We start from the raw sequence: 15,262 nt of genomic DNA on the forward strand, positions 1-15,262 counted from the left end.
AAGAACGTGGGACCATGTAGGCTAGAATCTCCCTATGGTTGGTCACTAGGTTTTGAAAACAGTCGTTGCGATTAGGAGCAGGAGTAGGATCAAGAGCGTGGGACCATGTAGGCTACAATCTCCCTATGGTTGGAATAATTGTTCGTACACCCTAAATTTTAGGGATCTCAATCTCAACATGTTAGGTAGCTATATCCTAAGCTTTTTGGAATAGCATAATAAATTCTAAAGGTTCGAGACCAATCTGGTAAAAGTATCTCTTTTCTCTTTGAAAAATATATATATCATGATTCTGCGACATAATTACTTCTTTTTTTTTAATGGCATACACTTAAGACTTATTTCATTATAAAAGATCAATCTAACATGAGTGTGATTTATATCGACCACTCCCAAAGGGATTGGGATCGTCTTCCCACCATATGGGAGCGAGACCTCTCAAGGTCCAGCTCTAGGAGTGTCGAATCATGGGGACCACCACCAAGTTAGGAGATCCCAGTAACTATGGTTCAGAACAAAACCTTGTCCAGACATAAAAATTCCATGCAATTCCCTTCTAAGCCTCAAGAAATCAATGGACTTCTCGACTAGCCAATTGTTCCAAAAACAAAAAAGCTTCATGAAATGAACATAAAAAACACTGTTCCCACCATGCCCTTGTAAGCTCATCCTACTTGGCTCATTCTCACAAAGGCGCATTCACCTCTTCATGTGTGAGGAAAAGCAATGTCATGGGGTGGCCTCCTTCCTACAATTGACACCTATTGACAAGTCACGATCATATAATCCCTCCACACTATACACCAGCTCCATTTTATTGGCCTCATAAGGACCTTTCAACTCCAAGAAATTTCAAAAAACCAACCAAGCTTTCATGCCCATGCACATAGCAGTAATCAAATGTCCCCCATGGTTGATCGGGCCTAGGACCTCCAAACTTATTTAAGTGCTCATCCTCAGTTTTCACAATTTTTCATTGATAATTTGATTATCAAGGTTACACTTTTGTGGAACTTGTTAGTAAAATGTACACTGCCATGTCATCACTTAACCATATATGGGTTTCTTCTAATTTTTTTGGACTTGTTTTGTGATTTTCTCCCATAGCATCACAATGTCAGAACACCTTACCATTTGTGTGCCTGTCACTGATACGACAAAAATCGAAAAGGATGTTAGTTTTGCAATCCCTCCTCACATAAACCCATCGTTTCCCTATCATTCCACCTTTTCAAAACAAATTCCATATTTGCGAAATAAAGGCATCTTACTTTGCCAATCATTGGCCCATGAGAGATGAGGTGTTAATCCTAGTATCCATGTTCCGTCTAGTAATTCTGTCACTTAAAGATATCCATCATGTTCCCAGCTGTCCACCTTAATTTAAAATCTATAGGGTAGTTAGTTGACAAGAAGTGTCTTCTCTTGTTCACTAATGAAGGTTATATGGTGCATGATTAAGCAACTGGGAAGGTTATTGGGAGAGGCACTATGAAGGCTGCGTCCTTGGAATAGCTTCAATGAGGCTCCTTCCCACCTTCTATAGGCCTCCCTGGTTTACCATCTTCCCCTTCTACGCATGAAATATGTCAATCATTGCCCTGAATATACTGCAGACAAAATTTTAGAACTTTAAAGTAATAGAAGTCACATTCATTCCTATTGATTAGCACCCTATCACGAAACTCCCTCAAACTTCCACTAATTTCAATTTCCTTTCCATTGCCAATTCACTCCCAACTTTTGAAAATCAGTTCACCCCAATAAGGAATGGGCAAACAGACTCCCCCCCCCCCCCCCCCCCCATCCACAAGTGAAGATTTATTTAATAATAAATAAATAAATTCTAAACCTATAGAAGATTTGAGGAACATGATTCATGTGGTCTACCCCAAATCATTGAGATAAGACTTGGATGATGATGATGATCCATAAGTGAATGTTTATTTAATAATAAACACATCCACAGAGTTAGATATTGAAAAACCACCAATTCAGCCACAATACATATGATACCACATGCCACACCACTATTGGCTAATGCATCAGCATTTGCATTACCCTCAATCAATACACGACAAAATGAAAGAGTCCCAGAGGCAACAAATACACTATCTCATCAAACAGATTCCAAAGTTTTAAAGCTTTTAGTAAGAAGTACATAATGTTTTTACTCCTATTATCTCAAATTATAGAATTAAGTAGTAGTTCCTTTTTCAGCATTCTAAGCATTAGATCCTTGCCCATGAGTACCCGTTGAAATATCTAGAATGAATAAATACCACTAAAACTAGAATTACATTCGATTATTTCACTCAATAATGACAATGACATGTAAGACATACATCTCACTGATCTAATTATGCACCACAAGTTGTAGTTGCAGCTGCATTGAATAAAAATGAGAGTCTCTGAACTCTGAGTTGATTCAATTCAACTGGGGCTTGCCATCATTTGCCGTTTATTAAAGAGACTCAGCCTTCAGCATCCTAAGCATTAGATCCTTGCCCATGAGTACCCGTTGAGATATCAAGAATGAATAAATATCACTAAAACTAGAATTACATTTCATTACTTCACTCAATAATGACAATGACATGTAAGACATACAGCTCACTAATCGAATTATGCACCACAAGTTGTAGTTGCAGCTGCAGTGAATAAAAATGCGCCTTTGAACGCCGAGTTGATTCAATTCAAATGGGGCTTGCCATCATTTGCCGTTTATTAAAGAGACTCAACCAAGGACCACACAGAGTAAAGTTTCAAATCATAGAAATAGGCACAAGATAGCTTTGACTTTATCATCTAAGAAGTGGTGTTAGAAGTAGGATTTGAATCCTATTGCTTCTAACCAGGAAGCAGATTGTAATGCACCATGCTTTCACTAGTAGGAGAACAAAGCTATCTATCGTTCACATCTCAAAAAGCATCAATAAGTCATAAGAATCATCATCATCACCATCATCATCATCATCTGAGCCTTATGCCTTTGTGGTCGACTACCGAAATCAAATTCCACCTTGCCGCTCTATCAAGGTTCATACCAGTCATAAGAAATCAAAAAGGGATAAACCTTAAAACAGGTGAGGAGTACATTACATAATACATTGACAAGGGAAAAGCTTTTCTAGTTTACTAATCATATTGCAAATTGTGTTAGCTATGTCTAAATTTATATATTATGTCTATTTGCAACCTTCTTTAACATTGACCTTAAGCAATCCCATGTTCCCTTGATCTATTTTCCTTCACATTCATTCTAGTATTTCCTATGGGCAAGTTCTTGAGTCAACAGGCCAAACTAAAATAATTCATGCACATACCCTCCGAGTAATTATACTGAACAGAATAACAACATTTGGAAACACTATTGACCCTTGATAACATTATAACCACTAACAAATGATCCCACATCTTTGCTAGGGTGCTTAGGTTTTTCAATATCGCCATCCAAGGGAGGGATGAAATGAAATCTGAAGGACATAGAAGAGGAGGAAATTATGTCATAGCAACTTAAAATCTCAGAAGCACAAATAGTTTCCAAAGATCTGGATCAAATCAATTCATGGAAAAAAATGTGCATTGAAAAGGTAAGTTACGATTTGAAATACTCTTCAACCTAATAGCATGTATTTGTGAAAAGCAATAACAAGTAGCAGTAGAATGTTTTCTAAAGAAATTTGAAGCTCCAATTTCCCTGATCAGAAACTTGATAGGGTCCAACTACCAGGATGAACAATTGATACAGATCTTGTCACAAACACGTCAATCTCTTTTGGAGATAGTTTTAAATCTTCACCGCATGTATATATCATGGAAGCAACCCCAACATCCATATGCATCATGTTGTGATTCCATTGAAAAAAAAAAGCAAAACACGACCTGAAATGTTCCTTAATAGAAGTCAAGATCAGCAAGAACTATTTATGGAACAAACAAAATGAAGGGGTAAAATTCTAAGGAAGTAGACGCATAGTTACCAAAAGTTTGTGACTTACGTTGAAGGGGCTTGAAGCAAGCAGTAAGCCAGAAAGACAGCAATCATTGCCCAAACACCCCTGATGAAAGGAAAAAAACATGTCAGCAACTCAAGCACACTGTGCAGTTATACAAGGTACTGTCACAGCTTACTTGAATGTCACATATATTCCATAACAACTACTGACTCAAACAATATAGAAAATGAAATGGATTCAAACACCTTGAAGGTCAAAAAGACAATGAGGTATATGCAAAAGTAGTAAAACAAGATAACATATAACCACGACTCCCGAAAAGCTGAGTTAAACAATCAGAAAGTTGATATGTTCAAGTATTTGTGGCATAATTCTTTTACATGCGTCAGGAACAGCATAAGATAACTCCTTTAAAAGAACCAAGTGAAGATACTTATGTTATCAATGCCTTATTTCCAAACAAAAAGGTTAACACTTTCTAAAATGAAATAAGCAAGGTAAAGTCTTTGCCCAAATGCCATAAGGGATTACATAAGAGGCAACAATTTTCGAAGCAGCTTGAATATGTATCGATTCCCATTCTCTCCTTCTTTCAAAGAATGGCTGCATGGTGCGGAAACATGGGGCCATTAGTTATATTATTTATACTAAAAAATTAAATAAAAACTCAATATTTCGCACAACATTTAGTATCTGTACATGGCTTATGTAGGGGGCGATTGAAATTGTGATTTTAACATTCACAACGTTAGGCTCCCTCCCTCCCTAAAATGGTGATTTTAGCCCTCCCTCCCTTCCTCCCTGAATGGTGAGTTTATCATTTACAATGCTAGGCTCCTTCCGTCCCTCTCCGCCCTCCTTCCCCTCCGTTTCCTACCTCCCCTCCCGCCCTCCCTGAGACAGAAGAGGGAGGGAGAGATATTCTCTGGGTGAATAAAATAGAAAATGGACAAATAAAACATAGAGATAATACCTAAAAGATCAGTAGATCAGAATCTGGTAGGATTGGTAGATTGATTATAATAATTAACTATTTAAGAAAAAACTTAAATTTGTCCTTAACTTTTTACTATGAGCTGAGATTTCAGTGTCATTTGTGATTTTGCCTTTTCCTATATATAAACAGCACGATTAACTCCATATGTCAAAATAAAGTTATGACTTAATAAGTTGAATCTGGAAATTTGAGTAAATCAATAACCCATCTCTTGGATTCAATAAATCAAATCTTAAATTTGGAATAACCCAAAGTAGGAATCGAAAAGCACAGCATCTGTTACACTTATTGTACACTTTGACGTATTATAAGATTCTTTCATGTTGGTGAACTAACTATGGAAGAGGCATAAAAATTGCAATATGGCTTTTTGCCCGTGTACAATCTCCCAACAAAGAAAACTTTAACTCCAAAGTAAGAGATCAGCAACTGGTTGGAACTACCTTATTCTCAAAATAATTATGAAAGGTACTACATTCACTCGATTATCTAGTAAGTCATTTACAAATGCAAAACCAACTAATGATTTCTACATATCGATAAAAAATGCAAATAATTTGTCCAAATGAATTTAGTCAGCAAAACGGGGCTCAACATAACAAACCTTGTCACATGCATTACTCGACCATAATCTGATACCTTTTCTGGATCAAGAACCCCACTCGCCCAACTACGATAGAGAAGTCAAATACACAAAAATTAGTCTGGATACAGAATAAGAAGTATCAAATAACACTCTGTGATAGGCAAAAAGCAGAAAGATACTTCATTTGTCAAGAGACCCCAAATTCATAATTCAACAGCGCATGGAACTTACATAAGAAGGCAAGCCCCAATGAGCAACAAGGATATGGTATGAGGTCTATATGCCCATGCAGTCCAGGGATCAAAATCTTCTAAATCATTTGACTTCTCGTGGTTTGCTCCAACAGTGTGATCTCTTCTCCTTGATTTTCTAGGACCATTGACTTCCATCATTCAATTCCTAAGAGGCTAAGATTCAACAACTCACTCTCTGCAGCAAGTAAAGGAAAATGAAACAAATTGATCGTACGATACCAGAAATCAATATATTAAGATAGTAAACAAACAATATTGCAGGACGAATGCAAACTAATACTAATAAATGCCAAGTATTTTTAACAGAAAAATATGTATTCCATTCAAAAATTTTGAGTACGAATGAGAAGTTGGCCATGGTCTCATGCCAATAACTCTTCTAATCATGTTGGCCATGCCAGAGTTATCTAGTAAAATTAATCAGTTTGGTTAACCACCAGCTCCACCCTGCAAAGATTATAAATCTTTTTTTTTTCTTTTTTCTTGGATGAGTGCATAGATGGTTAGTCTTATTATCACTAAAATAAATAACTGCTAAACTCCAGGGGTAAAACAATGCAGCATCGTATATATATTGTTCCAAGGAACACATTGAGAAGAGGAATTACACAGAATAATTAGTGGAAATTTACTTATAAGTTATAAAAAGACATCATCTATTGAAATACTAATGACCTCGCATCCTGCAGCATTTGCCCTTCTAAATAACCCACATAACCAAAAGGTAACAACCGACTATGCTAGCTATGACCGAAAAGTTGTCTAAACAAAGGCTAATACACCTCAATTGGTTGTGATCACAGATCTATCAGGACTATCATTAGCTTAGAGAGGGTACATCTTAGAAAATTATAGATTTCATGACAGTCCTCGGTTACAAATAAAATAAACAAATATATAAACTAAAACAATAACTCCAAAGCAATTTTTCTCTACTTCTTAAGGAATATAAGCATAGATTCATCTGATAGAACAGAATCAACATCAATAAAGTTGTAATGAATCAAGAATTACCATCAATACCGATACCACAGAGGTAAGAATTCCAAAGCCTGATCCTTCGAACTTCTATGCCTTCGGTGTTCTTTTTATTTCCCCAAGTTATATTGCATGAAATAACAACATTACTTCATTCAGTGAATCAGTTTAAGCAATAACATATACAACCATAAATTGTAAATTACAAAGCAATTTACTCAAACTACCATGACACTCAGTGTAACAACTCATCACATACTTGTTGCATTTTGGTCAAAATATACTTGTAGCATATTGGTCCAAATTGTTGTCATTTGGTACTTACTTGAAGTCTTCAAAGCGCACTTGACTAGGAGGCAATGCAAGCACCCCAAAAACCTCCAAATTGTTGACAAATTTGTCATTTGGTACTTACTTGAAGTCCTCAAGGTGCACTCGACTAGGAGGCAATGAAAGCACCCAAAAACCCACAATGTACATAAAGCCAAATGAACTATACAGCCAATTAGCATCCTTCTGATACAATAGTATATATATAGGAAGATTGATATCACAAATACACCATACATCCTAGAACTATAGTAAATGAGTATACACCAGCAAGATTAACATCAACAAAATCGCCTTTTTTCAGAGTCCAAATCTGGCATTGTAAATAAGATGTCATTCTGAAGACAACTAAAACAACATGTAAATGACATTTAAAGCTCGAAGACAACTAAAACAATATGTAAAAGGTGTGGTTTCTATAAGGTTGCAACCTTAAACAATCCAATTAAAGTGCACCTTCAAATTTTATCATAACATATAATTTTGATGTAAAATATTTTTAGGATTATCTCAAAATCTATATCTAATTATAAAATTTTAAACTCCAAAAATTGTTAAAATCAAGTAGATCTATAAACATATGAAAATCTTGAAAATGGACGGTCTAGATAATATGTTGTAAGATGCACTATTTCTGAGACTCAAAATTGATTTATTTTTCATAGTCATAGATAAATATATAAGATGTCGAGATGATCAATCAGAGGATTTTTCAACATTAAAACAACCTTCTCCGATGGATATTTAAGGTGCATTCACAGTTCTACATTTTAAGGTTGCAACCTTGTATAAACTTTTTCCATATGTAAATGACATACTTAAAACTCAAAGAACTTTATTGCCAAAGACTACAATTCTCAATTTAAATTTGGATTCAGATCGAGTAAAATACCATTATAGTAACATAATTAATACAAGTGAAATTGCAGCAACAGAATAATTAATTACAACAACAGAACAATACAATGCACTTAGTGGAATGTAATATCATAAAATAGTGGATTTACACACACTAAAAGAACATAATATTGAGTTAATTTATATATCATTCAGATTGCATCAAACTTCACCAAATCTGGGTATGAAGTTCATGGCATACATATTTTGCTCAATATGATTCAGGAGAAACAAATAGCACATGCATTAACCTGATTTAATGCATATACTTCACACTCAAGTTTATTGACTCAGGGTTCGTGTGTTCTAACTTTTTTGCATAAATTCTAAAGGTTAAGTTCATTTGGTTAAATTAACTATTAACTCTTAGCTTTTGACTATTATTAATCCATGGGTAAGTATCAGCCCCAAAGCCGCATACTAGCGGAGGAAAATGGGGAGGGGAAGGGGAAGGGGTAGGGGTAGGGGTAGGGGTAGGGGTAGGGGGAGGGGGAGGGGGAGGGGGAGGGGAGAGATAGAGAGAAGAGAAATAGAAAAATAATGTTGCCCTTCATGTTTCTTGTTTGTAGATTCAAAAAATATTTATGTCAAACCAAACTTTCCAACAAGGACAAACTTCAGGGAGTACTTACACATCATTGACTTTCTGAAGTCAACAGCGAAAATTTCCAAAAAAAAAAAAAAAAAAAAGAGAATATCACAGAGGAGAATCCTTGCTTTCAAGTGAGGTCGCCTAGAACAATCCCAAAGATTAATTTGCAGAGAATGCTTTAAGATAATTATGATACCATTTAAGAAAACCCATCACTCATAAGAAAAGATCAACTTGAATACTTATTGGAGTATATCATACTTTAACAAGGAGTTGGCCCCAATTTTTCGACTAGGTAAAGTTAACTAGCAACAATGGCAAATTAACTGCATCCAAGTTATACATATTTACTTGATTTAAATATCTTGAGTTTGCTTGCCAGATTTCAGTTCTACATCAGGTAATTAAATCTTCTACTCCCTACACTCCCTCACCATTCACAGTCACAGCATCTTTCTGTGGTGTTGCTGGAAGTTTCTAGATTCAAGGCCACACTTCTGTATTATAGATGGAGCAAATTCTGTGGCTACTGATTGTTTCTCACCGATAACATTTCCTCAAAAAAAAACAAAGAAGTCGTCATAATTTCTGTTGTCATAATTTCTTAGTCACGAATGAATCTTCCTGACTAAATTTATAGTGTTGTCTTGACAAGTTCAAATCTTAGACAGAAAAATTGGAAATCACATGCAAACTTATGAATTCAACAAAATGTGGGAGTTCTGAGTAATCACAGCAAGACCATGAACCCATAACACAACTTTTCTTGAGGTGACATTATTTCAATCACAAGTTCATAGTTCATGAGTTACTTACATACAAGATTCAAATAGGACTCTAACCATAACCTTCCCTCCAGAAAACATGTAATGAAAACATGAATCAACTGTCAAGAAACCAATCAGCAGTCGATTCATTTAAAGTACCCAGAAATATCCAGTTCAGATCAAATCTTCAGAAGCCAGCAAGTAAACCCAATTCAATATCACATACACAAAAAAAATAACAGAAATCGAGTGGCTAACTGTTACAAGAGATCCTCAGGGGAAAACCTATTTCAATGAAACGAAAGAAAGCACAAGAATAATACCAGAAGCTTCAGAGTACAAAATAAATGACGAGAACAATAATGGCAAGTGAAAAGAAGGTCGGTGACATACGATGTTAGAGAGAGAAAGTGGACGCCGTCAGAGAGAGAAAGAGGAAGAGAGAGAAAAGGAGCCGCTTTTGGGGGTTTTAAACCTGTCTTGGCCTGCAGTAATAGCAGCTTGGGGGGAAGATAAAGAGCGGGGGGGGGGGGGGGGGGGGGAAAGGGCCTGCGCTTTTCGCCTATTTATACCAATTGCGAAGCCAGGGGACCTAGAGAGAGAAAGAGGAACTTTGAGTTTTAGAGAGAGAGGGGGAGCTAGAGAGAGAAGAGGAACTTTGAGTTTTAGAGAGAGAAAGAGAGGTTATTTTTTAACGTAGAGCTTACGTAGAACGCGCTGACACGTGCAACGACACCGTAAGATGATAGGATTAGCGGATCGGAGCCGTTGATTCTGGGGCGTTTTGTTGCAGAAAGCTTAACACAGATGGCAATGAGGAGAGAGTGGCTTTTAATGTTTCAGAGAGAAAAGTTGGAGTTATAGAGAGAGAAAGAGAGAGAGATCAGGGTACGACGGTCAAAACAGAGAAGTTGGAGTTTTAGAGAGAGAAAGTGAGGGGCAAGACAGGGTACGATGGTCAAAGGTGTTTTCTTGACATTTTGAATGACGGGGATCAGTTACATAAATGCCCCTGTATCTTCTGATATGTGCCCGAGATAGTGTTCGTACATTTCTTAGTGCTATTTCGAAGATGCCCCTTGCTTTATCCTTGACGAAAAGAAATATGCTCTTATGATTTAGGTGGACGCTCACGCCCTTGCCTTCACTCTATTATTTTCTTCCATACCCTTTCTAGCTTGAACTAAAAATAGATAAATGGATGATCTCTAGTTATTCAAGGATTTTGTAAAAAAGAAAAAAGATTTTTGGTTAATTATGTGGGAAAGACGGCCCTCCCTATTTTTTAAGTAGATTAAGAGTTAGTTTTTTAAAGGTATCAATGAGGTGGTGTAAGTAGTAAAAATGAAAATCATAATGTGGTGACTAAGGTGTGGGGTGCTATCTTCTTTACGATTTAGTATAAATAAGGTGTGCTTTTAAATTTACTTGAATATGCAGTTCAAATTTATGATAGTTTAAATTTTTATTTTTGTCTATAGTTATAAATTTGAAAATTTTAAAAATGGTACATCTATAAATACTCAGAAATCTTGAAAGTAGACAAATAACTTGTAATAAGATGTATTGTTTTTAGTACTCCAAAGTCTTGTTTCTTTATATCAACATATCTCAAGGTCCAAATGACCAATTGGAAGGTTCCTCAATGTCGGAAAACTCTCTTCTAAAGGATTTTTGAGGTGCATCTTACATCAATAATTTTAAGGTTGCGGCGTTCTAGAAACTTTTTCCTCCAAAAAATGCAAAAGAAGGGGATTCGCAAATAGAAAAAATGTATATCTAATGGTTTGTATAAAGTTGCAACTTTAAATAATCAAATTAAGGTGCACGTCCAAACGTTTTCATGAGATGTAACTTTGATGTTGAGAGCTCTTAGAATGGCGTAAGAATCTATTTTATCTCTAATTATAAAATTTTAAACTCTAAAAATAGTTTAAATCCAACACATTTATAAAGCATGAAAACCTTGAAAATGGACAATCCAAATAGTGTGTTGCAAGATGTACTATTTTTAAGACTTGAAATCTCTTTTTCTCTCCACATCAATACATCTCAATGTTGAAATGATCAATTAAATGTCTTTCCAACTTCAAAACAACATTTTTCAGATGATTTTAGAGGTATACTTTAATTCTATATTTTAAAGTGTCAACCTTACATAAACTTTTTTCTTGAGTATGATATAGTCAATAAATCAAAGAATAAAATTTGTGCACATAATAGGTTTATGCAGCCTTCGCCCGTATGTGTTTATGAAATACAATTAGTGTTTGTCTTATAATTTGCAAATGAGTTTGACCTAAACGATTGAAAAAAAAAGTAGGACGAATTTATCAAAAGAAAGAGTTTATATAAGGATGCAAACTTAAAATGTAGAATTAAAGGTGTACCTCAAAAATCCATAATAAAAAGATGTTTGAATGTTGGAAAAAAACCCTCTAATTGATCATCTCAACATCGAGATGTATGAATATGAAAGCAAAAAAAAAGATTTCGAGACTGTAAAATAGTGTATCTTGCAACACATTATCTAGACTGTCCATTTTCAACATTTTCATGTGTTTATAGATCTACTTGATTTGAACCATTTTCAGAGTTCAAAATTTTATAATTAGAGATAAAATATAGATTCTCCAACCATCCTAAAAAAAATTTATATCAAAAATTATATTTATGATAAAATTTAGAGGAGCACCTTAATTGGATTGTTTAAAATTGCAATCTTATGCAAACCACACCTTTTATCAAATCATACTTAGGCGTCCAACTATTTAACATTTTCTCGAGGCTTTTTTTACCTGATTTCAAATAACTCAGTTACTCTTTTCACTGAATTTCAAACAGCCCATCAAAAGCCACATCCCACATCACCATTAGCGCTAGAGTATTGAAAACTGGTGTATGAGTGAAATGTTAAATAGCTTATCTCTTTTGCATGATTTTATCACTTTACAATGAAATATCCGTGACCCTGATGCAAAACACGTGATTAGGAAGTGAATTCTACAAACGGGAGACACCTTCCCAGAGAGCGAGAGAGAAGGGGAGAGAGTCCGGGATGAAAGTCATCAATGAGATTATTGGTGGGGGAACTCTAGAAGGACAGAAGCTTAAGGAATGAGCACAAGCCCGAGCTGAGTACTTGGCCCAAGTCCTAGTAATTCCGCTCAAGTTGCATCGAATTCTGGCCAAGGCAAAAAAGTACTAAAAAATACTAAATAAATTTAACAAATAGAAAAATATTTTTAAAATAAAATTTAATAAAAAAAAACTAAATGAGGTTAAAAAAATCACTAAAAAATAGATTTTGAAAAAATGACAGGAGTATTTTAAAAATAAACCAAAAAAACAAAAACTATAAAAATAAGTATTTGAGGACAAAACACTTTCTATTTTTTATCAAAATAATAAAAACTATTAAAAAATATATTACTGATAAATCTCTTATTTTTTTAATTTTTATATTTTATAAATTTTTAAGATCCGAACGTTGGCGATCGGTGAGGGAGTCCGAGCTGGCTCACCTGAGTAATGGAACGCCTGGTCTATAATGCACATGAAATGTGCTAGAGAGACGGTTGGAGGGAAGCTAAAAGGACCTAGAAACGACAAGGGGCATTTGAGTCTTTGAGCAATTGGATAAGGCTATACAGTAGGGTAGGGGTCTCATTTTCATTTAAAGGAATTCGTATGAAAGGAGAGGAGGAGGGCAGAGCATAAATTTGAGGAACGAGGTTTGAATAATAATTGGGAGGGTGTGGGGGACAAAGGGGATAGGGATTTTATAAGGTTGGAAAAAGAGAAGGTCGTTTTCGGCCTGACAGGGCCCTGGCCGGGGTTTCATTGATCCTTGTTTCCATGTATTTATTTATCTATTTGTTACATTACATCTGAGTGCATACGAAAACTGAGATCGATAAGCTGTCCTCTTAATAAGGTGCACCTCATTCATTCACCAACAATTGTTTCCAACCTTTCTTTTCAAATTTTAAAATTTTAAAATATTATTTGATAGGTAAGCTTCGTATAAGGTATTCATTGTTAGGTTTATGTGGCTATTAAACATATTATGAGAGCTTGGAAGCATTTTATGTAGTGAAATGTAAATTTAGTAGAAGTGTGGTCCTATGTGGACCATACTAAACAAATAATATTTGCTGATACCGGACTGAACTTGACGTGCTAGGCCAGTCAGTTGGAAAAAACACATGTTATATGGATATAGAGATTAAACCGACAAGAGTTATGATAGGTTATCCCTTGATGAGGTCAGAATATGCTAGAAAGAGTGAGTCAAGGGATTGCGTGACCCTTGTATGTGATGGTGATCCTCATAGACAGGGGCCAAAGTCTCATTTATGTACCATCACATGGAGTGCATATATGATAACCATATCGAGAAAGCAAACGACCTTTTTTCTGTTTTTTTTTTTTGTAAGTCAGTGGGGGAGAAGGCCCCCTACCCGTTTTTCATTAATAAAACAACAATAGGAAAACAATTAAGGTACAACCCTATGAAAGGGCATTTGCGCCAAATCATATAATAAAAGAGAGGAAAGAAAATCGGGTGGTCTATGGCGCCACACAGTAGCACCGGGCTCAGCAACTGCCCTCTTTTAGAAAGGGCATCAATAACCATGTTAGCCTCACGAAAGACATGTGTGATGGACCATCGATGAGAAGAGAGTCTGGTGCAACAATTGTCAACAATCGTCTGTAGCCTCCATGGAGCATTGCATCGAATCTGAATGACATTCACAAGCAAAGTCGAGTCACTTTCAATCCAAATTGGCAAGTAATTACTTTGAATAACCAATTGAACTCCTTCCTCAAGTGCCAAGAATTCTGTATGGTTATTAGAAGCAAGACCAAAATGCTTTGCAAAAGGAGCAATAAAACTACCTGCACTGTTCCTAATAACTCCACCACCACCTGCTAAACCTGGATTTCTCAAGGAAGCACCATCAATATTCAGTTTGTTATGTGATTCTCAGGAAAAGACTGCGCTATTGAGGTAAAGGTCGCGGCCTCTGCAGCTGCCAAGTTATCCGAAGGTTACCAATGATTGCTTTTTCTGGTAAATAAAAAGACCATTTCTAAACTTCTACTAGTGCCTGAACATACATGGTAATCCTTTTAATAATAAGCTCTCTCCTGGTGGGTCTTGACTCAAAAACTCTTATGTTGTGCTCTTCCCATTGAAACCAAATAGTAGTAAAAAGGATGGAAGACCAAATATTACGAAGTCCATGTGATTTAAATCTGAAGAGTAACCACCACCTGAGTAGATCAGGGACAGAGGTGCCAAGGACAAACCTTTTTCCACATCTCTAAGCGAGTGATCTCCATACATCATGCAAAAAGGCACATTGAAATAACAGATGAAAGAGATTGTCATCATGGTTACTACAAAAGGGACATAAAGTGTCCAATTGCATGCATCACCGTTGTAGTAAGAATGAAGTGGGTAATCGATTATGCAAGGTCATCCATGGAAACCACTTCGCCCTTGGGTGGCATTTGGAGGACCAAGGGAGAGGAGTCGTCTTCTGCCTCGTGGACCACAGAGATCTTACGCCTTTTGTGTTTCGAAGCTCTAGCTGCCTTCTTAACCGGAGCGCGAAAAGCCGCTGGGTAGCCCGCTTCCTCTTCCTTCCTTTTGCCCGCTCAGGTGTAGCAGTCTTCGAGGTGCCTGATTTGGATGAGCTGGCGGCTAGCTTGCTATGAGAGTCACTCCCTATCAACTCATTCAAATCCTGGACCGGATGCCCTTCATGCCCTGGGACCTTGCGACCTTCCTTCCATTTGAAGATGTCAAAAAGGCTATAAAAAACACTCTATCTTCTCCTCCATACTAAGAAACCGCGGCAAAGACTCGTCCACGATAATCCGGCGAGGCCAC

At 36.2% G+C, this 15,262-nt stretch overlaps 1 protein-coding gene across 19 annotated transcripts in view; it reads right to left on the reverse strand.

The window, feature by feature from the left end:
- Positions 1–10,307, reverse strand: part of PSS1 (phosphatidyl serine synthase family protein) — an 87,824-nt gene extending 77,517 nt beyond the window's left edge. For 9 of the 19 annotated variants that reach the window (XR_016048146.1, XR_016048145.1, XM_088856538.1 and 6 more), the window contains exons 1-7: positions 10,068–10,187; positions 9,754–9,952; positions 6,811–6,880; positions 5,774–5,971; positions 5,561–5,626; positions 4,491–4,562; positions 4,002–4,061 (exon numbers count right to left, since the gene is read on the reverse strand). Coding sequence is in view for 15 of the 19 variants with exons in the window: in XM_088856538.1 (XP_088712664.1) it covers positions 4,002–4,061; positions 4,491–4,562; positions 5,561–5,626; positions 5,774–5,934 (359 nt within the window). In the remaining 4 variants the exon portion in view is untranslated. Of the gene's footprint in view, positions 1–4,001; positions 4,062–4,490; positions 4,563–5,560; positions 5,627–5,773; positions 5,972–6,810; positions 6,881–7,099; positions 7,268–9,753; positions 10,037–10,067 lie in introns of those variants that run through there. The other 10 variants (XM_088856535.1, XM_088856545.1, XM_088856546.1 and 7 more) reach the window with 6 other exon arrangements.
- Between the last annotated feature and the right edge of the window lie 4,955 nt (positions 10,308–15,262).

The sequence above is a fragment of the Amborella trichopoda genome, chromosome 13, assembly GCF_054954075.1.
Source record: "Amborella trichopoda isolate Santa Cruz 75 chromosome 13, AtrichopodaSantaCruz75HAP2 v2.0, whole genome shotgun sequence".
NCBI classification, from domain to species: domain Eukaryota; kingdom Viridiplantae; phylum Streptophyta; class Magnoliopsida; order Amborellales; family Amborellaceae; genus Amborella; species Amborella trichopoda.